Source organism: Canis lupus, chromosome X (assembly GCF_048164855.1).
Source record: "Canis lupus baileyi chromosome X, mCanLup2.hap1, whole genome shotgun sequence".
NCBI classification, from domain to species: domain Eukaryota; kingdom Metazoa; phylum Chordata; class Mammalia; order Carnivora; family Canidae; genus Canis; species Canis lupus.
The window spans coordinates 31791451-31818243 of record NC_132876.1 but is presented as its reverse complement, the minus strand read 5'-3'; the positions used below and the strand labels follow the sequence as shown (position 1 = coordinate 31818243).

The 26793-nt window shown below is 46.2% G+C and overlaps 1 protein-coding gene across 2 annotated transcripts in view; it reads right to left on the bottom strand.

The window, feature by feature from the left end:
* Positions 1–443: 443 nt before the first annotated feature.
* The window catches only part of TMEM255A (transmembrane protein 255A), a 51856-nt gene continuing 25506 nt past the window's right edge, over positions 444–26793 (bottom strand). For both annotated transcript variants that reach the window (XM_072816628.1, XM_072816629.1), the window contains 4 exons: positions 26295–26383; positions 17714–17876; positions 10745–10888; positions 444–2847 (listed from right to left, as the gene is read on the bottom strand). In XM_072816628.1, coding sequence (XP_072672729.1) covers positions 2689–2847; positions 10745–10888; positions 17714–17876; positions 26295–26383 — 555 coding nt within the window. In that variant the 3' untranslated portion in view covers positions 444–2688. The remainder of the gene's footprint in view (positions 2848–10744; positions 10889–17713; positions 17877–26294; positions 26384–26793) is intronic.

Below are 26793 nucleotides of genomic sequence, written 5' to 3'. Positions count from 1 at the left end.
TATACAGATGGCAACACTTTAGATAACTACACTTTGACTTCACCACAATGCTCTATAAAATCTGTGGATTAAGGTCCAGACTTTTTTTTTTTTAAGGTCCGGACTTTGTGGAGAATAGCAGTGTAGTGCCTGGATTGTGGTCTGCTCCATTCCCCCGTCACCACCCCCCCCAACAATAAGTTATCCTGAGTAAAACTGTAAGCCACGTGGAGTGGCATGGAATGGCTTGCTTCGCTTGCTTCCTTGTTGGGTCTCAAAATGCCTTCTTACTTTGGAGGATACTTTACTGTCCCTCTTCTATCTTCTGACAGGTTTTATATGTTGGTTAATTGCATCCCCATTGTACCTTGAGCTCATAGTCAAAAGTGGGTGGGCTTTTCTGTCTGTTACTTCAGGATGTCTGTAATACTTCTGTAGGTTCCATGAAGATGCACATACGTGGATAAGGAGGACGATAGTTTTATTAATTTGAAACATCACAAAAGCAGTCTGGGTTTCCAACATGGCAGTGATACAGATTTTAAGCAACATCCAGTTTATACAGGTTCTGGATTAATATTTTAATGTTTCATGCCCAGTTCAATACTGTAAAGCAGAATTAGGAATAAAGCAGTAAATATTACAAAATGCAGTCAAGGTACATATTGGAAATACAAATTCCTTCATTACAGCAAATGTTTTGCAAAAGAGTAAAGCAGCAAATATTAATTTTTCTAAGGTAACATGCACTTTATATAATTCAATGTAATAAAAAAAGAAGCTGCTCAAACTAAGTGTTACAAAATCTATTCTGTTTCAAGTTATTTTGTAAAGTAAGAAAAATACATAGAAATGAGTCAGAGTCTTAACATTTTAAGAAATGTGATAAATGTAGGATATACTGTGTAATGGTGCCTTTTAAAAAATTAAATACTCCTATATGTTCACTAAAGCAAAAGGTACAGTGTAAATGGCAAAAAAAATTTCATCGAGTATTACAAGTTGGTATTTGTATAGTAAGTCAATTGGTTATTAGTCCCTTTTTGAAATCCAATAGAATGTAATATGCTCAGAACTGTAGAAAATAAGAGTTAATTTTATATGACACAAAGAGATTGTAGTTTGTCCGATTTGAACTCTGGATGAGGCATCATTCATGATGCTGGAAGTTAAACTGAATGCTTTGCAGACATTTACTGTGAACAATGAGTGCACTTGTTGTGCCTTGATAATTCTTGATGGCTGGGTGTCTACAAGGTAGATGGGAGCACCAGCATTTGCCTGCTACCTCTACTCCATCAAGTCGGGAGGTAGCAAAATTGGCCGGAAAAATTTCCAGTATGTGTTCTGTGTGTTTGCAGAACTGTCAAATTAGGTACCCTCCTGTAGCCCCTGTATTTTTTACATTATACAAGTGTAGGATTATCAGTCTTCCTTTAAATCAATCATTTCTCAGGTTAACATAAGATCGCAGTGAAAGTGTTCATTCTGAAGTGAAGGCATGGGTGCCAAAGTGTTAAATTCGTCAGGTGGATGGTTTAAAGCTATGCATAAATAAAAGAACCGAACAAACACCTATCACAATGTGCCAGATGGATTTTTAAATCTACGGTAACACTTAAGATTTGTCAAGTTAGCTACTTTTGAGGTTTTGCAGACTTAAAGCGGCATTGCAACACTTTGATAATCTTGAACACTGTCATGATTGGTCTCAACAAAAAAAAGGACCAATAAGAGCAGTGGTGTTAAAATACAGATGATTCTTTTGGGGTGGGGTGCGGGATACGTGCGGTTTGCTGGGATTGAAGCACAATATTTGAAGATTAAATAGTCACAAAGATTAGTAACAATTCGTATCACCACCCAGGAACCTAATCTAGCATTTTTGATTCCGAATTTTAACTGTAAGATTTCTATCTCCCATAGCAAATGTCTTTTGTAATACTGCACCACCACTGTCTCCTAAGTTACGGATGTGTAACAGATCAACTCAAAAAACCTCACACGTTGCTCTTTGTATTTCAGTGCATCCTAAACAATCGATCCTGTTCCCCACGACTCGAGGGAATATTGCACTTTTCCCTTTGGGAGGTACTGATAACGAAAGCTGAGCCGAATGATCACAACAGCCATTTTTACAATACAGAGAAGAAAGGAGTACAAGATACAGGCAGCGTTTTTCGACATCCAGACACAAGCAAACAAAATCTTAGCCAGAACTCTCTGTATTGGAACCACTGGGTAGCTCCATCTGGGAAATTTTCCTTAGGGACTGACTTTAGTGGTAGGGAAAGATAGGGCCTATATATAAGCCAGGTGCTTCACCCAAGGTGCTAGGGTGGCAATCTGCCAAGGGTCTGAGGACAAAGTGAAAGAGGTGGCAACCACGCTGCCGCTGAATACAGAGGTGGTGCCATAGGGAAACAATGCAGGTCCAAACGGGGACAAGCTTCTTGTGGGAATGGGGGAATGGCTCCCCAGTCTTGCTTAGAGAGTGCCTGCTGCCCTTGGAAGTGCTGGGTTCAGCCTCGCCACCCCTGCTCTGCACCGATAAGTAATAAGCTTCATCCCTATCTTTCCCTAGCTTGGCAGGCCTTCGTAAAACTTTATGCATTAAGAATCACACTTTAAATTTTGTACCCTACACACTTCCACTAAAGCAGAAATACAAAAGCCACAGTAATCTCAACAGCCAGCAGGTATTCCTCTTTAGGGGCTGTAAGGTGGTGGTTTTTCAAAAGGCGGGTAGTAGGGCGGAGAGTAGCGGGGTGGTGCGCTCGAGGACCACATGTAGCTGGGCGAAGGCGAGGCCGACTGGGGCTCATCAGAAAGTCCAGAGGGAGGGGAGGATGGGAAGACACCGGAATGCTGTGTAATAAAAACAAAATGTCAGTTTAGGCGGGCCGGGTTGCAATTCCTCCACGGCCCATCGTTATTTAAAAATGAACATGGACCAAGATTGCTCCTGTTTGGAACAATAGAATGCTCCTAAACTTCACGAAGTTCATGAGGAGCATGAGCCGGTTGGTCCCACTATCTCCCAGCCACTCCAACTGCACAGCTCCCATGCAGATAGCATGGAATCCTCCTCCCCATTCCCTCGAGCCCTGCATCCAGTTCTCGATTCTTGTTGCTCCTACTTCTGCGTTGTGTCTTCAATCCACAACTCCCTTTTCCACGTTTACAGCCCAAGCTTCCAATACCTCTCCCTCGAGCTATGTCAACAGCATCCCAGCTAGTCTTTGGAAGGGTTCTTTGGACTTTAAGAGCATCTGAGGTTAAGCCAGTAACATCTGGGAAAGGCTTTGCTACCAGAATATGTCATCTCATCTCACAGACCAAAACACAAGACAAAAACTAAGGTCAGAGAGGTGAAGTGGGCTTTCTTGGACCTAGGCTCTTCCAAGCCCGACAATTTCTATTTCACCATAACTGTAGCCCACAACCCCCGTAGCCCACCACTCCCCAGGTGGGAGGGCAGAGAGGCACACCGGCTTGGAGGGGACAATACCAATGTTAAGGACAAGGAATAATTTGTCAGGTTGCAGAGACACTGAGGATTCAATTTTACTCTGAATTGTCTAACTTTGGTGATCTTTGAAAAGAGAGGAGATAGATTTTAAAAAAACAAACAATGAATTGACATATCACGAGTCATTTGCTACTTCTCTTTCTCTGGCTCATGTATACCCTTGACCCTAAGGATTTTCCTGCTCAAGGAGAGTTGACTTGTTTTTGCTTTGTTCATTGCCATAGCCCCCAGAGCTCAGAACAGTGCTTGACACGTATTGGGTGCTCAATTAATGTTGAATGAGTGACCCTAACCTCAGGAGAATGTAAGATGGACTTGGCATGTTTTTTATTTTTTATTTTTATTTTTTTAAGATTTTATTTATTTATTCATGAGAGACACTGAGAGACAGAGGCAGAGACACAGGCAGAGGGAGAAGCAGGCTCCATGCAGGGAGCCTGATGTGGGACTCGATCCCAAGACTCCAGGACCATGCCCTGGGTCAAAGGCAGGCACTAAACTGCTGAGCCACCCAGGGATCCCCGCCATGTTTTTTAAAAGTAAAATCTATTTTCTTGAAAAAAAATTTTTTTAAAGATTTCATTTATTTATTCATGAGAGACAGAGAAGGGCAGAGGCAAAAGCAGGCTCCCTGGACCCTCCTCTGCAGGGAGCCCGAAGTGGGACTTGATCCCAGGGATGGCAGGAGGCCAGAGGCCAGTTTTAGGCTCTCAGGAAGGGTGAACACAATAAAGCCAACAAACAGGGCTGGAGAACTGCACATTTCTGGTGTGTCTTAGCTTTAGGAGGAACCAATATATTAAAAGAAAAAGAAGGACCCTAGGTGACTCAGTCAGTTAAGTGTTGACTCTTGGTTTTGACTCAGGTCATGATCTTGGGGTCCTGGAATCGAGAGCCCACTGTAGGGCTCTGCACTCAGTGGGGAGTCTGCTTCTCCCTCTCCCTCTGCCCCTCCCCCTGCCCATGCTCTTAAATAAATAAATAAATAATCTTTAAAATATGGCTTTTAGAAAGAAAAACAACAACACCACACCAATATTTCTCAAGAGATCAAGTGCTGTTTGGGGGAGGTCATGCCTTTACTTTGTTCAGCTGGCCAGAGTCTGAGTAGAACATGTCATTTTTCTAGGCCTGGGGCAATCGAGAGTCAGGCTTGACATGAGCTTTCTGGAGCCTGAGACCATTTGGCTGAGTGTCCTTATCCCCAGTCCTCACCCCTGCACTCGTTAGAAAGGGCCGTCCAGATTTCTAGGTCTTGCCCGAGACACTGAAATATCTGTCCACATAATGTTGGGACCTACGAGGGATGTCACTGCCATCATTCCCTCCACCCCTCCTTCCATTATTTCGCCCCAAGTGCAGGAATGACAGGGTCACAGAACCTGCAGAGCCTTGAAAGACAAAACAGCTTGAGTCAGTGGACTGGAGACAAAGCCTGGTTCCCTCCTAAAATCTCAATTTCCCAGCCCCCTCTGGGAAAATACGCTTCCTTAAGACTTGCTAGTCACTATACAAACGTCCCCAGTGGGGTCAAGAGTCTCTGTGCCCTGGGGACGTGGGAGTCTGCCCATCTCAGTGCCACTACAGGATAATGAGGATCAGGAGGCTGCTGTGAGGTGCTCCTAGCCACGGACGGGAGGTGCTCCTATTCACAGACAGGAGGCGCAAGTTTCCAGCAGCACAGCAAGAGGCAGTTCTGTCCCGGAGGTGCTGAAAGGCTTCTGTGGGCAGCACTGCTGTGGGTGGCAGTTGTACACTTTGATAGTAAAAGGGGGTGGCACAACGGCCTTTGGTTCTCACTTCTTGCTTTCAAGTTTGGGAAGTATTCAAGCGGAGGGTGGGGGTGGGATGATTCTCACTTCCCTTTGAGGATACTGGAGTCTTAAGGATAAAACTGAAGGGCTCCTGGCAGAGCTAGGGAGCGAACTGGTTGCAGTCCACACACCCTTGGGGCCAGTGGGGGGGGGCGGTGAGGGGGTGGGGGTGGGTACAAGACCCACAGTACCAGCACGTAGTTTCCTAGCAACAGGCAGGCACCTTGGGAAGGATTTGGCTTTGTTGCAGCTGGGGAGCTGGCCTGGTGCGTTTTGGTTCCTAAGAGTCGACTTTCCTAATGGGACAGGCAGCTCAGAAGAACAGAGCTTTGAATCCTTGCACACCACAAAGCATGAAAAGCATCTAAATAGCCTACTGCTGGGCCTCCTGTCAGCTGGAGCTTCCTGAGTTGCTTCTTCCAGGCTGAGGCGAGAAGGGGGACAAGTGCAGGAGGCCGATGATACTATCAGAGGAGGACCACCCTCTCAGGACACACACAGCTCTCATCTGTCGCCCTCACCTGCCCCCTCTCTGCTAGATTGCTGACCCACACGCCTTTGGGATCAACCAGGTGATAGAAGTTACAGCAAAAGATGCTGTGTCCCCAGGGTAAGATCCAGGCTTTCTTGGTTCTTTGCGTTCCCCCTCTGTTTCTTTGCTTTTGAAAGCAAAGCAAGGGGTGATGGAGAGAAGAGTGGATCAAAGGAAGGCAGAGGAAGAAAATGAGAGATCAGAAATGAGAGAGAAGAAAGGACAAGAAAGAGAAAAGAAGGGACAAACTTGGTAGGTGAGGGAAAATGCAGAGAAACAGCTGAGGTGGAGCAGCCACAGCCTTCTGAGGTTCTCAGCGACCCATGCCATACACCGCCCCCCACCCAGGACTAAAGCAACTCTTTCATTAAATGGGCCCACTTTTGGGACCCCTGGCTGGCTCAGTGGTTGAGCATCTGCCTTCGGCTCCGGTCGTGATCTTGGGGTCCTGGGATCCAGTCCCGTATCAGGCTCCCCACAGGGAGCCTGCTTCTCCCTCTACCTATGTCTCTGCGTCTCTCATGAATAAATAAGGGAAATCTTTTTTAAAGAAATAAATAAATGGGCCCACTTTCTAGTGGGTCATTTTTGGTGGCTAAAGTGAAACCTCATCTACCCTCATGTGCATTAGTAAACAGCATAAACAGAGGCATTTGCATTTTGCATAGGCTGAGACTGGTGTTTTAAGCTAAACGTGGCAATTCACCAGGTGGACAGGAAAGGTTTACTTAAAACTACCCTGGGTTGAATTTCCCAGCGGAAGTAGAAACTGATGCTTTTCACTGTACGGAATTTGGACTACTTGGCTAAAACTGAAGTACAGGTGGGAGGGAAGTGAACGTGGAGGCAACAGAAGTGAGTGGGGAGGCTGGCGAGCAGCAAAGATCCTCTCAATTTCTATCCTTCCTGCCTGGGGGGATGGGGAGCTTGTGAAGCAAAGATGCCCTGGAATCCAATGTTTGCATGATTCTTGTTTCTCTAAGCTCAGCACTCACAACATCCTCGCTCATGGACTTCGCTCATGTCTGACCACAAGGAATGTTTCCCAATCTTCCTAACTGGACAGCTACCCAGTAAGGGCACGACTTGGAGGGGTTAAAACAAAACCCTATCCATTTCTTTCCTCTCCCTTCTATCAACCTCAGGGTAAAAAGGAGCAGTAGTCTTCAAGTGCAAAGTCACATATATAGTCCTATTTGGAAATGATTCGAATGGGGAAGTCATTCAGAAGAAAGTCTAGAAAGGTCATTTGTAATGTGGGTCCTGTTCCAATCTGAGAAGATCATAAGGAAGCTCTGGCTTTTTTGGTGATGGGGGGGTGGGTCTGTAGTCCTGGAGGTTTTATCCTCAGAGTTGGTGTGTGTTTTGCTGATTGCCTTCTATTTATCTGGGAACACAAGCAGGTGTTCCCTCATCCTCTTGGCTTTCCTGGGTAAAGATTGGTATTTCCTCCTATGAAACTATAAGGGAATGAAAGTGTGTGAACAAAAGAAAGTGCAATTCTAACACACCATTTAAGTTCTGGGAGGAAACAAATAATTTAAGACTGCATCACTTAGGGCGCCTGGGTGGGTTAGTCGGTTGAGCATCCAATTCTTGGTTTTGGCTCAGGTCCTGATCTCGGGATCGTAGGATCGAGCCCCAGATTGGGCTCTGCTTTCAGTGTGAAGTCTGCTGGAGATGATCTCCCTCTCCCCCCCCCCGTTCCTCCCCCTGCTCGTGTGCTGCTCTCTTTCTCTAAAATAAATAAATAAAAACTTAGAAAAACTTGAAAAACCCACATTACTCAAAATCCACACCACACAACTCTAAAGTCTCCAAAAAGGAAACATAAAGACAGTTCAAACCTAGAGAAAGAACTGAGAGAGGGATGAGAAATGTCCCAGCAGCCCCTGGAGTGGGGAGTAATTTAATAATTAATTGGAGAGAGTTTACTCCCTAGAGAGCCCTTCTGAGTCATGGTTAGGAAGTCAATAATTTAAATCAGTAAAAAATATAAATATCCTGAACTTAACTGGGGAAAAGATCTATGCTGTGCTCAGATTTATAGCTTCTCCAAAAAATTCTTCAAGCCAATTCTAGAGTCAGACAGACTCCAATGACAAGAGACTGGCAATGACAAGATATTTCCCTCAAAGGATTAAATTGGATGATATATGTGAAGCACTCAGCACCATGCTTGGTGCATAGCAAGGGCTCAATGAACAGGAGCTGTTACTAACAAGTAAAGGCTTCCACAAACCCCTGACGTCCGTGCTATAAACCCACAGTGTAGGTTTCGGTTAGGCAGCTAGATTTGGATGCCTTCCTTGGGACAGGGACTCTGTTTCTGGGTTTCCACAGCACTCAACATCTGTTGATGTTTTTGTCTCCACGGCTGTCCTCTGACCACCCCCTACCCAAGTCCCTAGACTGATCTCTCAATGCAATCAATCTTTACACCCACAGCTCCTAGCACAGTGCCTGGCACATGGGAACACAGATGAAACAGTGACTGAACCGAAGCCAAGAGCCTGAGTCACTGCTGGCTTTGTCAGTCTTGTTTTCATCCCGGGGGTAGTGTTTGAATGAGGAAGGATGGACAGAGAAACATCTCCATGCCCTCAAGAGAGGCTTCCTGTCTTAGAGTGTGCAAGGACCATCACCAGGGAGATTACTGTTCCTACTTTGCGGATTTGTTATAAGGTGAAAATTCCTAAAATCGATATAACTGGCATAATTTGCTTTGATAAAAACTAAATGGAGGCAGGGTACCTGGGTGGCTCAGTGGTAAGTTAAATCCTTTTTTTAAAGATTTTATTTATTTATTCATGTGAGACAGAGAAAGAGAGAGAGAGAGAGAGAGAGAGGCAGAGACGCAGGCAGAGGGAGAAGCAGGCTGCATTCAGGGAGCCTGACGTGGGACTCGACCCCAGGTCTGCAGGATCAGGCCCTGGACTGAAGGCAGTGCTAAACTGCTGAGCCACCCGGGCTGCCTGGTAAATTAAATCTTAAAATAAATAAATAAATAAATGGAGGCAGCCTCTTGGGCTGGTTGACTTTTTTTTTTTTTAGCTCTACACCCAATGTGGGGCTTGAACTCACAAGCCTGAGATCAAGAGTCGCGTGTTCCACCGACTGAGCCAGCCAGGTGCCCCCAAGATGACTTTTTATTCCTGTGTTAATTTCAACGTGCCTGTATTTTCTCTCTCTCTTTTTAAAAATATTTTATTTATTTGAGAGTGTGTGGCAGAGAGAGCATGAAGGGGGTGTAGAGGGAGAAGCACACCCCTCGCTGAGGAGGGAGCCCAATGCAGGACTGGATCCCAGGACCCCAGGATCATGACCTGAGCCAAAGGAAGATGCTTAATTGACTGAGCCACCCAAGCGCCCCATCCCTGCATTCTCTTAAAGGACTCCTTTTGCCTCTGTCACTGCTGAAATTATCTACACCATTTTTGTTTTTTTATTTATTTTAATTTATTTTATTATTTTAAAAAAGATTTTATTAATTTATTCATGAAAGACACAGAGAGAGAGAGGCAGAGACAGGCAGAGGGAGAAGCAGGCTCCATGAAGGGAGCCCGATGTGGGACTCGATCCTGGGACCCTGGGATCATGTCCTGAGCCAAAGACAGACGCTCAACCGCTGAGCCACCCAGGCATCCCATCTACACCCTTTTTGAACAGATTTGTGTTTCCCAGTCTGTAGCACCTATTTGGATAATGAGTTCTATCTGTCAATACTATAGGCTTTAGAACAAGTTCTAGCATTATTTTTTCCCAAGCTTGGATGGACACCTCCTTGTTCTGATACTGTATTTTATAAGAGCGAACAAGTCCGTGTTCACAGTATGTATATTACTATTGCAATATACAGTCCTAGACCTCTGCACGCGGTATCTAAACCGAACAAAAGTATGCTGTCTTCAACAAAATGGGGTTTTCCGGGTTCAATTATTTTGTTAATCTAAAGCTGAAATTAGGTTGCCCAAGGGCTTTGTATTTGTAAACTGGCTGGCTAATTGGAAGCACCCCCAAACAGTCATGCCTTTATGTCCCCCTGGTCAGTAGAAGCAAATTCATTATGGGCACTTCTCCTTTTAAAGGTATTTCCTTTGGTCCTCAACTTTTCAATTAACCAGATTTCAGTGTAATCCCACTCTTCTATGGCCAAGGGTTTACGAGCACTGTAAATGTTGAAAAGACCATTTTGCTTGTTTTCCTGAAGTGCCTAGCCCCGTGCTCGGCACACAATGAATCCCTTTTAATTAAGGGCCTTTCTTCGTTCTGTTTCTCTGTGCTTAGTCTCAGCTCAAAAGGAAAAGGGGAGAGTACAAATTCGGTAACTCTATTTCTGACCCACAAGGCAGAAAAGGGGAGAGGGCTGTTATTAAAAAATCAAAACAAAAACAAAAACGTTTCTCTGTTTTGTTTCCTAGTTAAGGAAGTCTGGAGAAAAACAAGGGATTTCTTCCTTATTGCAGATTTCATTCAGTCCCTTGTGTGGCCAGAGTCCCTTATGCTAAGGAGCAGGACTAGGCCTCTTTTTGTGGCAGAAGAATGGGAAAAGCCACAGTTGGACAGGGGTCCCTACCAATGTACTAGAGGAGTATGCCTTCTCCTAGGTGCTGGTCAAGGCAATTTGGGACACTTCGATCCTCGCTCCTTCTCTCCCCTTTCCTTCCAGCTCTCCGTTTCCTGTGTCCTTCCCACCCTCCCCATCTCTCCCTTGTTGCCTTGCCAGAGTCTTTAAGCTAGGCGCTGGTACCCAGGGCTGCTGAAGGCCATCAGGGTTAGAGCCTGGCTACTCTGTATGTAGTTGGGAGGTTCCATAATCAGCGAGAGAACAAGACAGCATGAACAGCAGCAAGAGTAAGAGAGAGTTCTTTTTCTCTCAAAACATACCTGAAAGTCATAAGCAGAATATGGTGGCAGGTGGGGAGGGCTATGGTAGTAGGTATTGTACGATGCCACTTGAGGACGAGCATAGTAAGAAACAGTGGGATGGGCGTTTTCAACAGAACAGTTCAGTGCTGGCAGAGTTGGGTTCTGTAAAAGAACACAAATCAGAAACACCATCAACGTTCCTCTTCAGGAGAATGATTAAACAAACTGGCACGTCCATGCTGTGGAATACCATGCAGCTATTGATGGACCATGATGTGGACCTGTGTCTAGTGCCAGGGAAGGTTGTCCAGCAGACATCGCTAAGTAATAACAACAACAATGAGCCACTGGCAAAACTAAGGTGACAATAAAGCCATCAGGGGTTGCTCGGGGTTGTGGCTGGGGACAGGGAGGAAGAGGCAGGGCCCAGAGGATTGTTAGGCCAGTGAAGCTGCTCTGTAGAACAGCAGCATGGTGGACGCATGTCGTCATACATTTGTCCAAACCCACAGAATCACCACCAAGAGTGAGCCCTGAGGTAAACTATGGACTTTGGGTGATAATGCCTTGTCATTGGAGGTTCATCGTTGACAATAAGTGCACCACTCTGCTGGGGATGTAGTTAATGGGGGAGGCTATGTGTGGAGTGGGAGCTGCGAGGGCATGGGAAATCTCTCTACTCGCCTTTTCATTTTGCTGTGAAACTAAAACTGCTCTAAAAAATATAGTCTTAAAAAATTTTTTTAAAAATTAAAAATATAGTCTTAAAAAAACTAGACTGGCAGCCCCGGTGGCTCAGCGGTTTAGCGCCGCCTTCGGCCCGGGGTGTGATCCTGGAGCCCTGGGATCAAGTCCCACATCGGGTTCCCTGCATGAGGCCTGCTTCTCCCTCTGCCTGTGTCTGTGCCTCTCTCTCTCTCTGTGTGTCTGTCGTGAATAAATAAATAATATCTTTAAAAAAACAAAACCCCAAAAAAACCTCCACTATGTTATATAGCATGATTCCCGACTTACATAAAAACAAAGACCTGAACAACTGTGTGTGTGTGTGTGTGTGTGTGTGTGTGTATTTGTAAATGACAACAGACCATCAACTGTGGTTATCTCTGGGGAGGGGAGTAGTATCAGGAGGTAAATGGTGACCCTTTCTTTTCTTTTATGTATTTATTATTTTAAATAGGCTCCACAATGGGCATGGAGCCCAACGGGGGACTTGAACTCATGATACTGAAATCAAGACATGAGCTGAGGGACACCTGGGTGGTTCAATGGTTGAGCGTCTGCCTTTGGCTCACGGCATGATCCCGGGGTCCCCGGATCGAGTCCCGCATCGAGCTTCCCACAGGGAGCCTGCTTCTCCTTCAGCCTGTGTCTCTGCCTCTCTCTGTGTGTGTCTCTCATGAATAAATGAAATCTTTAAAGAAAGACACCTGAGCTGATATCCAGAGTCAGACCCTTAGTTGACTAAACCATGCGGGCAGCCCTCTGTTTTTTTTTGTTTGTTTGTTTGTTTGTTTGTTTGTTGTTTTTTGTATTATCATATGAATTAGTTGTGTGATTTTCCAATTTTTTATTTTGAAAAATTCAAACCTAGAGAAAAGTTGAAATCGGTCATTTACGTGGTTTCGGAGAACCAAAAAGACAGAAAAGAATAAGACCCAAAATACAAAATGTCACATAGACAAGGCTGAACAGGCTACTGCGCTTGTCGTGACTGAAATGCAATGAATCGAAAGGGTTTGTAAATGTCGTGAGGATTCCTTCGGATTCCAACCTTGCTAAGGAGCTCCTGTGCGACTGCCAAAGGTATTTATTTCTTGCCGGCCCTGCGGGGGATGGGGGGGGACAAACCCCAGCAGTGCACAGAAACCATGAAAGATGAGGTGGAGCATATTGATCCCCCTTGGGGTGCACACAAAACAACGCAGGAAGAATTTGATGTCATTTTTATAACATGATTCAGGTGTGTGTAGCCCTCCAAGGGTCAAAGCTGATCTTGCTGTGATGGGGAGTCCTGCTCTCAACTGGGCCAAAGCACTGCTAAGGGAAGTCACCACTGCTCACTGGTTCCCAAACAGGACTGTCCCCAGCAGGACCTTGTGAGTGCCATATGGGTCAAAGTGCACGGTAAATGTTTTTCCCGTTTTCCGTGTCATTGACACCACTGCCATTTGTGTGGATAACCAAGAACGGTCTGCAAAATCAATGCGTCTTGATTCGGGTCCGTATCTACTCCACATTAGTGGAGAGCAGAAGCTTCCTCTGGAGTGATGAAAATGTGTGGGCAGGCTTTGGCAGTGGCTACAGGCAGCCAAGCCGGGGTGTTGGCAGAGGAATCCTCCTCCTAACAAGTTTCAACACAGTTCTGCTGCTCTCTTCCTGGGAGTGGGCTACTGTTTACATCTCTGGGAGGTTTGAAGAGCTACAAATCTCAGGCATCACAATGCAGCTCCCAGACAGGCAGGGAAATGTTTGTCAGCTCCTCCCACGTTGGGGAGAGGGCTGAGATTCTTGACCATTCCAAGGACTGGATCGCTTTACAGAAGAGAAAGTGCTAGGAAACGCCCTTACCTCCCTACCAGAATTCTAAGAAGGAACCTCATCCCCCAGGAAATCCCAGAAAGTATGTTCCCTTGGCCTTCTGTCAATTAAAAACACGCCCTCCAGCTCTTGCAAAATGAAACCAGTCCTTCTATGCAAATAAACTAAGCCTACCCAGGGAGAAACAATCAGGCAATGTAAACTCTATCTATAAAAATTTTTGTGTGTTCAGCGAGGCCAGGGGCCCAGGATAATCTTTGAAAGGAAGTTGACTATTACAGAGAGAGCAACACAAGAGGAAGATTGAATGAGCACAGGAAAGCCACAGAAGAGAGGAGAGTCAAGGGTAGAGGGTATAGACAGAATGGACAGGGCAAGAGCGGTGGAGGGAACAAAGAGGTAAATGGGTGGGCAAGGAAGGAACAAAAGAGATGACTCTAGGGGCACGTGGGTGGCTCAGCGGTTGAGCATCTGCCTTTGGCTCAGGGCGTGATCCCAGGGTCCTGGGATCAAGTCCCACGTCAGGCTCCCTACATGGAGCCTGCTTCTCCCTCTGCCTATATCTCTGCCTCTCTCTGTGTGTCTCTCATGAATAAATAATCTTTTAAAAAAAAGAGATGGTTCCAAATACATGTCTGGTGAGGTCTTAAGCTGATAACTCTGACTTTACAGCAAATTTGGGCTCTGTGTCTGTTCGTGCATGCATACAGCTGCGTGTGTACTTCTGTTAAAACTCTGGGGTGCCGAAGTTCTGAGGCTCCCGTTACTAATCAGTAGCACTCTGAGCTCCGGAGAACAAGAGGTTCCTTGGTGGCCCAGGAAACGGTGAACGCAATCTTGCCTGGACAAAACAGAGTCTATTCTTAGATGATGATTGCGGACTTTGAAAAGACTGCCTCTTTTACTCCTCCCCATTTGACTCCAAACCAGGGACCCCGATGAGGAGCAAATGGTAAGATACGGTCACCTTTTATTTATTTTTAAAAGATTTTATTTGTTTATTCATGAGAGAGACAGAGAGAGAGAGAGGCAGACATAGGCAGAGGGAGAAGCAGGCTCCCTGAAGGGAGCCTGATGCGGGACTCGATCCCAGGACCCCAGGATCACAACCTGATCCAATGGCAGATGCGCAACCACTCAGCCACCCAGGCATCCCACCATGTCTCATTTTAATAAATTGATCAAAGTAATGGCTCCCTTTTGGCACCCCATTTTCCATTCCCACTCGCTCTCCCATCTCATGAACCGGATGCCTTGCCCCTGATCTTTGCTCTCATCTTTCCTTTTCCCCACTGGCCTTTGACCGAGTTCCCAGTCCCAGCATTTGTACTTCCCTGGCCCTCCTCCTCCTTTCCTCCTAAAGAAGCTCTGGATGGTTGGAAACAACTCGCTTTTACTTGTTCTAAATTAAAGCAACTAAACAAAGGAGGTAATGTGTGTTGAAGCACTTGTAGAACCGGAAAGGGCTATCCAAACGTTGGTCCGGGCAACTGGGATGCAGTAGAAAGAGCAAAGGCTCTGGCATCTGACAAACCTGGGCTCCAGTCCCAGCTCTGCTGCTTAGTTCTGGGCAAGTCACTTGACCTCTGTTGGCTGTTTCCTCATCTGTTAAATGGGGGCAGTAATGCTTAGCTCATCAGGTAGTAATAGTGGTGAGCAGTGAAGAAAGTAATTGTGTGGAGCGCCTGGGTGGCTCAGTGGTTGAGCGTCTGCCTTTGGCTCAGGTCATGATCCCGGGGTCCTGGGATCGAGTCCCGCCCAGGTTCCCTGTGAGGAGCCTGCTTGTCCCTCTGCCTATGTCTCTGCCTCTCTCTGTGTGTCTCTCATGAATAAATAAAATCCTAAAAAAAAGAAAGTAATTGTGCAAAAGCCCTTTGTATAAAGTGCCATCACTGCTACCTCTCAAGACAGACCCTCAACAAACCCCCTCCCCACCAAAGATCAAAAGTCACAGTGAAGAGCCCAGAAATAAACCTGTACATCAAGGGTCAACAGATTCCTTGCAGGAATTCCTTGCAGGAATTCAGGCTACCGAGTAGTCACTGCCCACTACATTTCTGCCTCAGGCTAGCTTGGCCACGGAGGTCTGAAAGCACTAGGAATGTTCCAGAGAACCCTTAACACCCATCCCGATGTCCCATGTCCTCAACTCACCAACCCCAGAGCTTCTCTTCCAGCCAAAGTGGCTCACATTCTATGCAGTGCCTCGGCTTTCACCTGTCCCCTGGGGAAAGTCTCCAAGAACACAGGGCATTCTTTGTTCAACCCAGAAACAGCTTTTCTGAAGCCTCCTCACCCCTAAGCTCCCTCAGGCCCAAACCTACAGGGCCTCCTCCCTCCAATGGTCCTACTGATGCTGGTGTGCCCCCCACTCATGAATGCATCGGCTTGCCCTGGTTCAGTTCCGGGAGAGGCGCGGGAATGAGAAATGTGCATATGGGCCCAGCGGTTTAGCGCCACCTTCAGCCCAGGGTGGGATCCTGGAGTCCCAGGTTGGAGTTCCATGTCAGGCTCCCTGCGTGGAGCCTGCTTCTCCCTTTGCCTGTGTCTCTGCCTCTCTCTCTCTCTCTGTGTCTGTCATGAATATATAAATAAAATCTTTTAAAAATTAAAAAAGAAATGTGCATATGAGGGGTGTCGGGTGGCTCAGTGGGCTGACTGACTCTGGGTTTCAGCTCAGGTTGTGATCTCAGGGTCGTGAGATCGAGCCCCACGTGGGGCTCTGCACTGGGCATGCAGCCTGCTTGAGATTCTATCTCTCCTGCTCCCTCTGCACCCACCTCCCATCCGCTCTTACTCTCTCTCTCTCTAAAATAAAATAAATAAATAAATAAATAAATAAATAAATAAATAAATAAATAAAGTTTTTTAAAAAAGCATGTATGAGAGGAAGAGAAAAAAGACAGACTGGCCGGGAGCAGGGAAGGAAATCTCTTGACTTGGAGTCACCGGCAGGAACACTCAGTGACTTCCTCTCCACCTGCTCCTGCTGTGTTGAGTGTTTTCTTTTTCCTTGTTTTACCCCACCTTTCACTTACCATTGCTTAGCCTTTTGACAGTCCGAGGTCAAATTACAAACTGCTTCTCAGGTTCCTGTTCCTCAGGGACCCAAAAATGGGACAGAAGCAGCCTGGGGCTTAGGGGCTACCTGCCTTGTTTCTGAGGTCAAAGGAAAACCCCTTTTAGGCACAAAATAATTCCCTAAACACATGTGGGTCGCTTCCCTAAAGCCGAGGTACTCAATCCTGGCTGCAGAGCAGAACCGCCCCGGGAACTTTTAAAACTATTGATGCCCGGGTTTCAATTTAGAACAATTAAATTAGAATCTCTGGAGGAGGGGTCCAGGCAGCTGGGCTTTTTAAGATCCTCAGGTGATTCTATTCTAATAGGAAGCCAGGCTGACAACCATAGCTCTAAGGCTATTATCTCCACAATTAGAGATCAAGGTTTTTGTTAAATAAGCAAATACTTCCCAAACAAACAAAATCTTTAAAAAAAAAAAAATAAGCGGGATCCCTGGGTGGCGCAGCGGTTTGGCGCCTGCCTTTGGCCCAGGGCGCGATCCTGGAGACCCGGGATCGAATCCCACGTCGGGCTCCCGGTGCATGGAGCCTGCTTCTCCCTCTGCCTGTGTCTCTGCCTCTCTCTCTCTCTCTCTCTCTCTCTCTCTCTCTGTGTGACTATCATAAATAAATTTAAAAAAATTTAAAAAAATAAGCAAATAAATGCTTAGAAATGCTTTAAAAGCAAAGGAAGGAAGAAGCCCACTATTATAGAGCACTTACTGGGTGCTGAGTCCCCGGTGCTTTTGTGCATGCATGCGTGCACACAAATATGGCAAGGAGTGGAGAGGGTGGATAGGGAACTCAGGGAGGCCAAGGTTGAGGACAAAACCCCACAAGCAGCTTAGCCCAGGGCTGGCCCGTCACATGGAGAAAGAGAAGAGCTCAGATGGTCTTTCTGGAGAAACTCCAGGATGAAATTCCTGGGGAGGGGGAAACTAGCATTACCCTTACCTGAGCTAAAACAAAACAAACAAACAAACAAAACCTCTTTCCTTCCATCTCTCCCAAATCTGTCAAGGGAAAAACTATCCAGAAAGGTTTCTACTAAAAGTGTGTGTTTGTGTGGGGGGTGGGGGCGGGGGTGCATGAAAGGCTATGTTTACATAACTAGCATGAACGGGAGAATTGAGGACACCAGCTCCTCATCCCTACCTGCAGAATGTGCCTCAAGAACACATGCAACTCATGTTAACAAAGTTTTGCGCACTGATGACACTGCCTGGCTCCTTCAACTTGAGATGTATGAAGGCAGCTACATTCTTAAAGCAATTGCTTCTGATTCCTCCCTGGAAAACATGGGTCCCCATTGCCTCCAACCTCCCAGCCTCTACCCTGGCCCCTGACAGGGGCCTCTGGAATGGGAAGGCACTTCCTTCCTTACCATGTCCTTAAAGCCTCCAAGGACAGCGGCAGTGATGATGCCCAGGAACAGACCGACGATGTTGAGGATGGTGGCAGACCAGAGCAGGTGGTAGAGGTGAATGATGTCCTGGCAGCTGCTGACGTCAATGTATTCGTAGTACCCCCCGGTGATCTCCACGCGGCTGGACAGGGAGAAGCACACACCAGTCAGTCCCCAGGGAGCAGGCTGTCCCCCTAGGGCTTTGGCTACCTTGCAGCTCAGCGAAAAGACAGGTGAGCAGGCGGGGAGCTATGGTAAGGGACACCATAGCCATGAATACACTGAGGGAGCAAGGCACTATACTAAATCAAAGTGTGATTGCTGTTTACCCAAAAAATAAATTTAAAAAACCACCTCCTACCTACCAGAGAAACACTTGACACCATCACTAACAGAATATGTATACCTATCCATCTATGATCATAGATGTAGATCAAATCTACGATTTTTGAAAAATAATACCTGTATAATAGTAAAAAGTGCTTTAGTCCTTACTACTAGATAGCATATATTGACACTTGCTCCATGCCAGGCACGGTGCTAACTAAGCATTTTACATATGTGAATTCATGAAATCTGTGCTGTCGAATATGATAGCTACTAGTCATGTGACTGTTTAATTACAATGAAGTAAAACAAAAAATTCAGTTCTTCAGGCTCACCATCCACACTTCAGGTGCTCAAGAGCCACCCCAGTGGCTGGCTACTGCGCTGGACAGAGCAGATTACATTCTCATCATTGCCAAAAGTTCTATTGGACAGCACCACAAATCCTTACGATATTCTATGAGGTAGGTACTATCACCATTCCCATTTGCCAGATGAAGAAACTGAAGCACAAAGTGCTTAGGAACCTGCCCAGGTCATAAGTGGTAAAGCTGGGCTCTGAATTCAGGCTTCAAAGATTTCCAGCATTTCCTCTTTCAAAACAAAACAGCAACAAACAAAGAAACAAAACACAACATCCCAGTAAAGAACTAAAGCCAAGCTACTGCATAAAACCCGAATCTCACCTATTTGGAGAGGCCGACCCTGGCTACTCTGTCCAAAGACACCCTCACCCCCACCCCACCTGGCCGGCCACCGTCTACCATATTACTTTCTATGGACTGAATTGCATCCCCCTCTAAAATTCATAAATTGAAGCCCTAACTCCCAACATGATTGCATTCTGACACAGGACTTTTAGGAGCTAATTAAGGTTAAATGAGGTTAGAAGGGCAGAGCCCTAATCCGATAGGATTGATGGCTTTATAGAAAGAGGAAGAGAGAGATCTCGCTCCATCTGCACGCACTGAGGAAAGGCCAGGTGAGGACACAGGGAGAAGGTGGCGGTCTGCAAGCCAGGAAGAGAGCCCTCCCCAGAACCCAGCCACCCTGGCACCCTGATTTCAGACTTCCAGCCTCCGGTACTAGGAGAAAATGAATGTCCAGTTGTTGAAACCACCCAGTCTATGGTATTTTATCATGGCAGCCCAAGCTGACTAATACATCGTTCTCCTTGAATCGCTCTCTAGCACTTATTCGTTACTGTCTGTCCCTCAGACTTGAATGTAAGCTCTACGGCAGGGACTCAGTTTGTTTTGTTCACTGCTGTCCCTGACTCCTAGCTGGTGCTACATAAACACCTGTTGAACTGATTAAATGAAAGTTCCTGTCTTCTTGGATGTTGCAAACTAGTTTACAACTTGGCCACTGGAATCGCTAATGAATCTCCAACACTGTGGTCCTTAAAATTAAAGTCACGACCAAACACCTTGGCACCGGATGGTTATTACATGTGACTCCCCTCTTATAAGAACACTGGCAGTGAAAAAGGACAAAAAAAAATTAGGGGTTAACCTCCAAAGAGAATCAAGGAGGGATTGTTCACACAAGAAAAGACTTTTAAACCTCACAGATGATTTTATCTTAGGATTCTTTAAAATCAGTGCTTTCAATGTTTTTCTGAGGAATTGCAATCAGTGTGGTTATGGGACAGACTGCGTCAGAACCATCTGTGTTTGTGTGCATGTGTGCCTGCCGGTGTGTGTCAGTGCCTTGTGTGTGTGTGCATAGGTCTTTGAGAAAGAGATGCTTAAACATGCAGATTCCCAGGCCCAGCCCCAGTCCCACAGAATCTGGCAAAATCTCTGAGGGTGAGACATGGGAAACTGTTAACAAGTTCACTGATATTTGAAACCCACTGTTCTATTCATTTATTTATTATTTTTTAAGTAAACTCTGCCTCCAACTTGGGGCTCCGACTCTTGACCTTGAGATCAAGAGTCACATACTCTACCTGACTGGGCCAGCCAGGCACCCTGAAACCCAGTTTTGTTTTATTTTAATTTTTTATTTTTATTTGAGATTTTATTTATTTTCCATGAGAGAGAGGCAGACACAAAGGCAGAGAGAGAAGCAGGCTCCCAGCGGGGAGCCTGATGTAGGACTCCATCCCGGCCGGGGGACCACAACCTGAGCCAAAGGCAGATGCTCAACTACTGAGCCACCCAGGTGCCCCCAAACCCACTGTTTTAAATAGTAAGCTTCCATAGTGAAATTTTAAAAGTGTCTTAATTCAGCAGAATTTGAACTGGATTTCAGTATTTCAAGGGCATAGCTGCAGACCACCCATAAGCAGGAGGGATACACAGAAAGCTTACTGCCCAGTGGCTTTCTGCATACATCAACAAACAATAAGTCCAAAGTAATCATTACTCGTGACAGGGAAAATGTTTTCTTTTTGATAATATTAACTAAGAATATGTATATCTATCATCATAGATGTCAATCAAATCTACAATTTTGAAAACTAATACAGTTATAATAGCAAAAAGTGCTACAGTACTTACTATTACCTGGTACTATCTTAAGCAGTTTGCAAACTCCAACTCACTTAATCTTTATAATAACCCTATATGGTAGGGGCTATTTTTATTCCTGTTACATCCAGATGAGAAAATCAAGGCAGAGAAAGAAACTAATTAAGTATATATGATGGCTAATTGAATTTAAATTTAAAAAAAAAGGAAAAGAAAGAAATTCATTAAGTAGCAGAGGTGAGATCTGAACTCAGACCCTCTATGAGTTTATACTTAACCATGACACTTTGCTGCCTCTCTAAATCAAAACTGAGAGCCACTGACATAAATCATTGTTGAATTCTGTTCCCTATCATTATCAATTATGATCAAACAAATCAGATTTATATTGCATGCTACTTTTTTTTTCATATTACTTGCACATATCTTTTATTCTTCACTGAACTTAGTAGAAAATAACATCGACTCCATAGCACCCAGGATATCAGATACTAGATGGAGAAATGATCCATTAAAGAGGGATTTAAAAAGAAGACATATTTCATTCTCCTTTTCAAGAATTTTAAAAAATTTGTTTCCTTTTCAAAAATTCTTGTTTCTGATATAAAATATGAACATATCCCGTGTTTATTGGGATGTTAAGGCATTAAAATCTCTGAGGTTTAAAAGTCTTTTCCTGTGTGAACAATCCCTCCTCGATTCACTTTGGACGTTAACCTTTAATTTTTTTTGTCCTTTTTCACTGCCAGTGTTCTTATAAGAGGGGAGTCACATGTAATAACCACTCTCAAGAGTATCACTTATTAATAAAGAGATTTATGCAGTGAAATGGAAGATAGCTTACTGCCACGAAGTGGCACAGACAGGACTGTCCAAAGGCAGGCCCCATGGGTAAGAGTGGGTATGGGGTTGTAGGGGCGCAGGAGAGGCTGGAGAGTCAGCTTCTGACTTCCCCCAAATTATCTTTGTTTACTTCCCAACACACTGAGGGCAGGCTGGGAGTACCCACGGACAGGCAGTAGAGCACAGCCGACTTTTGAGTCGGACTGCATTTGGATCCCAGCCGAGTCACTTATTTGTTATCTGACCCCGAGCAACTTTCTTAACTTCTCCAAGCCTGGGGGATTTAATAAGAGAATGCATGAAAGCAGCATTCCACCACAGAGTAAGAGCCCCCCAGCATAACATGTAGCTATTTTTTTTCCCCTTCTAAGAGCCAGCCTCTGGCAATGAACCTTTAAATCTTGTTCTTGAAGCGTTGACACTTTAAAGGCACAGACCACACACCACCATGATAGGTTAGTGGTTTGTTTAAAAATATTCAACAATTTTAGATACGATATGTTCGGTTCTAGTTTGAGCAGGTTCAGCAGCTATATTCAGTAGAATATATATATATATATATATATATCTTTTTTTTTTTTTTTACTTAACCATGAAGCAAAAGAACATTGGTACTTAGATCTGGTTCAGGGTTTAGCAGAGTAATGCGGTGTGTTTCTGTTTGAGATTCACAATTCCACTTGGTTCCGTCTGCATGACTGCAAGGCCCTCCTACCAGACCCCACCACTGCCCACCTAAGTTTCCTCAAACATTTTTAAAACTAAATTATCCATTTATTCAAAATCCTTCTATGGCTCCATTACCTTCCGGAAAAGGGGTCCGGAATTTCCTCAGTCTGCCATAATCCAACTCCAAAATGGTATCCACGTTCCAGCTAGGCTGGAATCATCAGAAACCCCAAAACTGGCCATGCTGGGTACTTCTTCCACAGGCTCAGATTTCTCTCCCTGCATGGAAGGCTCTGCCTTTTGTTCTCTGCCTCTCCTAAACCTCTCCTGCTGCTCGAAGCTTCCGTACCCATCCCTCTAGTGTCTTCTTCAAGGAATCCAGTGCCCATTCATTGGCTTTTTCCCGGGGCTTCCACAGCCTCAGACAGTCTATTCCTCTTAGTTTGGCCCTTCGCAGCTGTCAATCACTCAGTCATTTAACCCGATGTTTAGCGAGAGCCCACTCAGTGCTGAGTACCATTCTGGGGGCTGAGGCTATAAGCAAGGTGGACATAACGTCTGGCCTCAACTGTAACCTCTTGAGGGTGAGGGTCATCTCTTACATTTCTTTTGTGTCTCCCTCACCGCCTAGCACAGTAGTAGAAACATTATAAGTCATCAATAAGTACCTGGTGAATGGGTAACTGAGTTCAAAGGCGGATTGTGGCATTGATCATGAGATTGATTACCCAATATGGGCTTTCACTCTCTCTCAACTTGCTGGGTTTGCCTGGAGAAACGGATACCCTCTCTGTGTTTCAGTCCCCATTTAACAAAGCAGGAGGCGACAGATCTTGGATGAGGCACAAGGTCATCGTCCTGCTCATCCCCCATAGGGGCCTGAACCATGGGAATCTGTGTATGGGTCTAAGCTATCCTTCCCACACACCCCTCCCCCCCAGTAAAATGAGTTCCTTAAAGGTACGATTATGCTTTCTCCATACCTGTTCTTCTCGAACAGTCCCTGGCACACATTTTTGGAGCTCCATAAAAGTTTGTTGAAGGGAAGAATGACTGAAAGTAAGCTACCTTCTACCAGTTGAAGCAGTCCGCAAACCACCCCATATCCTTCCATTTCCTTGAGGAGACCCACCGGAAGCCGGGGATATTGACTTGACCTCTCCAGAGCTGAGTGAAGTACTCTGAGAGGCAGTTGCCGAGGAGCTGTGTCCTAGAGAAAGCCACCGTCCTGCACAAGGGTAAATGGAAGAATCTATGTTTGGTATTAAAACCTCACTGCCTTGACGTCAAAGAAAGTTTGTGGGTTTGAGGGGACAGTAGGAACTCTGTTTCCATAGCACTGTACAAATGACTGCCTGATGTTTTTCTTCCCACTTTTTTTTCTCTTGGCCTCCTTTCCAGGAAATGGACTGGAGGAGCTGGCAATTGATTAAAAATAGGTTTCGTGTGAGGAAAACAAATACACGCTCGGCAAAATTAAAGTCCCCGCATCTGTCAGAGTGCTTGTTGCTAGCTATATTTAGGCCTGGAGTTCAGGTCTCTTTGGTGCTGGCTGGAAAAAGCCTCGGGTCAAGGGAAAGCTTTTCCCTCTATTGTAGGATTATTGCCTCTTAGTCTCAGGGCCTTGGTTTAGGACCCCAGTGGGGCTGTTCCCTGATGGAAAGTTCAGTGACTCTTTCCCAGTGGCTTTGCCTTCGGGAACTTAGCACTACAGGCAGGGCCTCAACTGATCCCCGGGGCTGGTCTCGGGGCATCAGGTAGGTGAAAACCATTGCCGCGCTTGAAAGATCTTTAGGGACAATGTCCCTGTGACCCCTCTTAGTTGCCTAGTGCAATATTTTATCTTCGTGGTAAAAAGGGCGTCCTTCCTCTTGGGACTTGCCAACAAATATAGCTCCTGTTTCATTAGGTCTTTCCCCATGCCCGGTCCTGTGCCTGGGCCTGGGGCTGTGGATAAGACAGAGTCATGTTCCCTGCCTCTAGGGAGCCCAGAGTTTAGCACACCGCTGCGCCACCCAGGGATCCCCACCTTTAGAGCTTTGAAGACCATACTGGTCTAACTTGCTTGAAGAAAGTAAGAAAGTCAGTTAAGATCAAGTTCAGATTGACAGGAAGATAAGCTGGGCTCGAGACTCCACTTTGGGAAAAGAAATTCACCTAAGGACTCGGCTAAATGGAATTTAAAGTAGAATTACTGTATTCAAACCTCTTCCAGAAACACACCAAATTGCAGAGAGAAAGGTGTGTCTGCAAGGAATCACTTCGCAGCCCTCCCGGCGCGGGCCTCCCCTCTTCTCCATCTCAGGCCAGGCTGGTGCTGGCCAGCTCCCAGACCCCCCCTCCCCAGCAGGCCAGGATGTGGGAAAAGAGGGAGAGCAGGCCAGAGGAGGGGGCGGGGAGAGCAGTGAGCGGGTGAGGGAGGGCGGAGTGGGGGGAAGGATGGAGAAGGACAGCGGCAGGGAAGGCAGGGGAAGGGGAGGCAAAAGCAAAGATAGCAAAATAACCCCAATTCCCCTAGGACCTATTTTACATTCCTTTGATCATTTTTGGAAGGATGAGCTCAGGAAGTACAATTATAGCCAGCTCTCCATCACCGCTGTTAAGGAGGGAAGTCCTTTACAAGTGTTAGTTATTATTACAACATGAATAATTGAACCTCCCAGATCATCCCCAAACCTCATTTGAGGCTTTAAGTTTCTCTTCCACCGCCGCCAAACCTTTTAACGAAATGAGGCTGGTGCTAGGGAAGAAGGTAAAGGGCTGGTGAGAGTCCCCCCACCTCTCCTCCCTGCCTCCAGTCTGGTGGATCTTGATCCTCAAACCAGAGAAAGGGCCCCCCAATACCAAGAGTAAGGGGTGGGAGTGAGGACCCCTCTGGATCGAGTTCCATCCAGGCCCACTCTGCCAACAACTTCCTCTCTTCCCCGTTCCTTCTCCAGGCTCTCAGTGCCCTCATCTTCCATGCTATACAATTCAGTGGCTTATGGGGTCAAATCCAAATTGCTTACAGGGTCAAGTACAAAGTCATTCCTGTGGCCTGTGAGCCTGCCATGATCTGGCCTCTGACTACAGCTCAGCCCTCGCCTCCTACCCCCTGTAGAACTGCCTCCACCTCACAACTGCTGGGAATACCCTTCCCACCTCTACCTCCCTTTTGGTTTGTTTCCTAAATCCCTATTTACCCTTTATTTATTTTTATTTTTTATTTTTTTCCTATTTACCCTTTAAATTTCACCTCCCAGATCACTTCCTCCTTGACACTGTTCCCCCAGCAACTCTGACCTTCAGTCACTTGGGTCGCCGGGGTGCCCAGTATATCCATTGATCCCCACTGTACTTCTCACTCTCTGTCATATGTAATCAATTATTCACATGTCTGTCTTGCCTACTAGTCTGTGAGCTCCTCAGCGGTAGACTCTATATTCCTACCACCTAAATATGTTTTAAAAGAAAGAATAAGTGATGTTTTTGCAATTAGAAGGCAGAGAGCCAAAGTGGTTTTGACATGCCCAGCACCAACCCTGCTCCTGCCTCAGGGCCTTTGTACTTGCTCTTCCCACTGCTTGAAACACTCTTTCCCCAGGTATCTACTTGGGTTGCCTTCTGGCTTCGTTCAGGTCTCTGCACAAATGTTACCTCCTCAAACAGACCTTCCCTGGCTACTGTCTCACATAGCGTGCACATTCCTCACCTTGTCACTATCTATCTACAAGTCCTGGCTCATTTTTTCCTCAGACCTCTGATCAACACTTGGCATATTATATATTCATGTGCTATCGACTGTTTTCCCTAATAAAATATAAGCTTCATGAGGCCAAAGACTTATTTTGTTTGCTGGTGGCAGCAGTGTCCAGAACAGGGCCAGGCCCAGAAGAAGTGCTCAGCAACTATTTGTTGAGTGTTGTTGAACTTGGCCTTAGATCGAACTGGGTTTGGACCCTACCTCTACCATTTCAAGTTCCGTGTGACCTTGGGCCAAGTGTCTGTTTCCTCTGAGCCTCATTCTCAACATCTGTGAAATGGAGATAACCCTACGTACATCAGAGGTATGAAGTCAAGGAGATCCAATATCCCCAAGCACTTACTTAGCACGGCGCCTGGCACAGAGAAAGCATGTCATGCTTATTAGCTGAAATCTGTTGACAGACCAATGTCTTGCATTTCTCTGATCCCTACCGTGTGCCCTCGCGCTCCGCCCTCCCGGTGCCCACTGAGGGGTCAGAGCCTGGGTGCTCGGCACGTACTTGCCACAGTTGTAGAGGTCACAGCAGAAGCAGGTGTTGCCCCGGATGCGAGGCGTGCAGAATCCAGGGCTGAGGTGAGGGCAGTTCACCTGAGGGCACAGAACAGTGAGGAGATGGGCTGGCAGTGGATGGGAGGCAGGACCCTCTGGGACTGGAAATATGAGTTCGTGACTGATGGAGACGGTGAGGACGGTAAGGATGGCTGTCCGATGAACACAGCAAGGCGGGAGAGGGATGGGGCCAGGCCCTGGGCTGGCTGAACTTGTGCCTGAGACGAGGTACCGTGGAGCCGGGGTCCGTCCAGCCTCGGCCACAGCCCTCGGTGCCCCATCCCTGAAGGGCGGGGATGCAGAGGCAGAAGGATGGATGGAGGACAGACGGAAGAACGAATGACAGCAGGAAAGGAGGACAGGAGGACAGGTGGGGGAGGGGACTCAGGGGGTGGGGGGGAATCAGAGGGGGAGGAAGACAGAGGGGCCGTCACATGCACTCTGAAGTA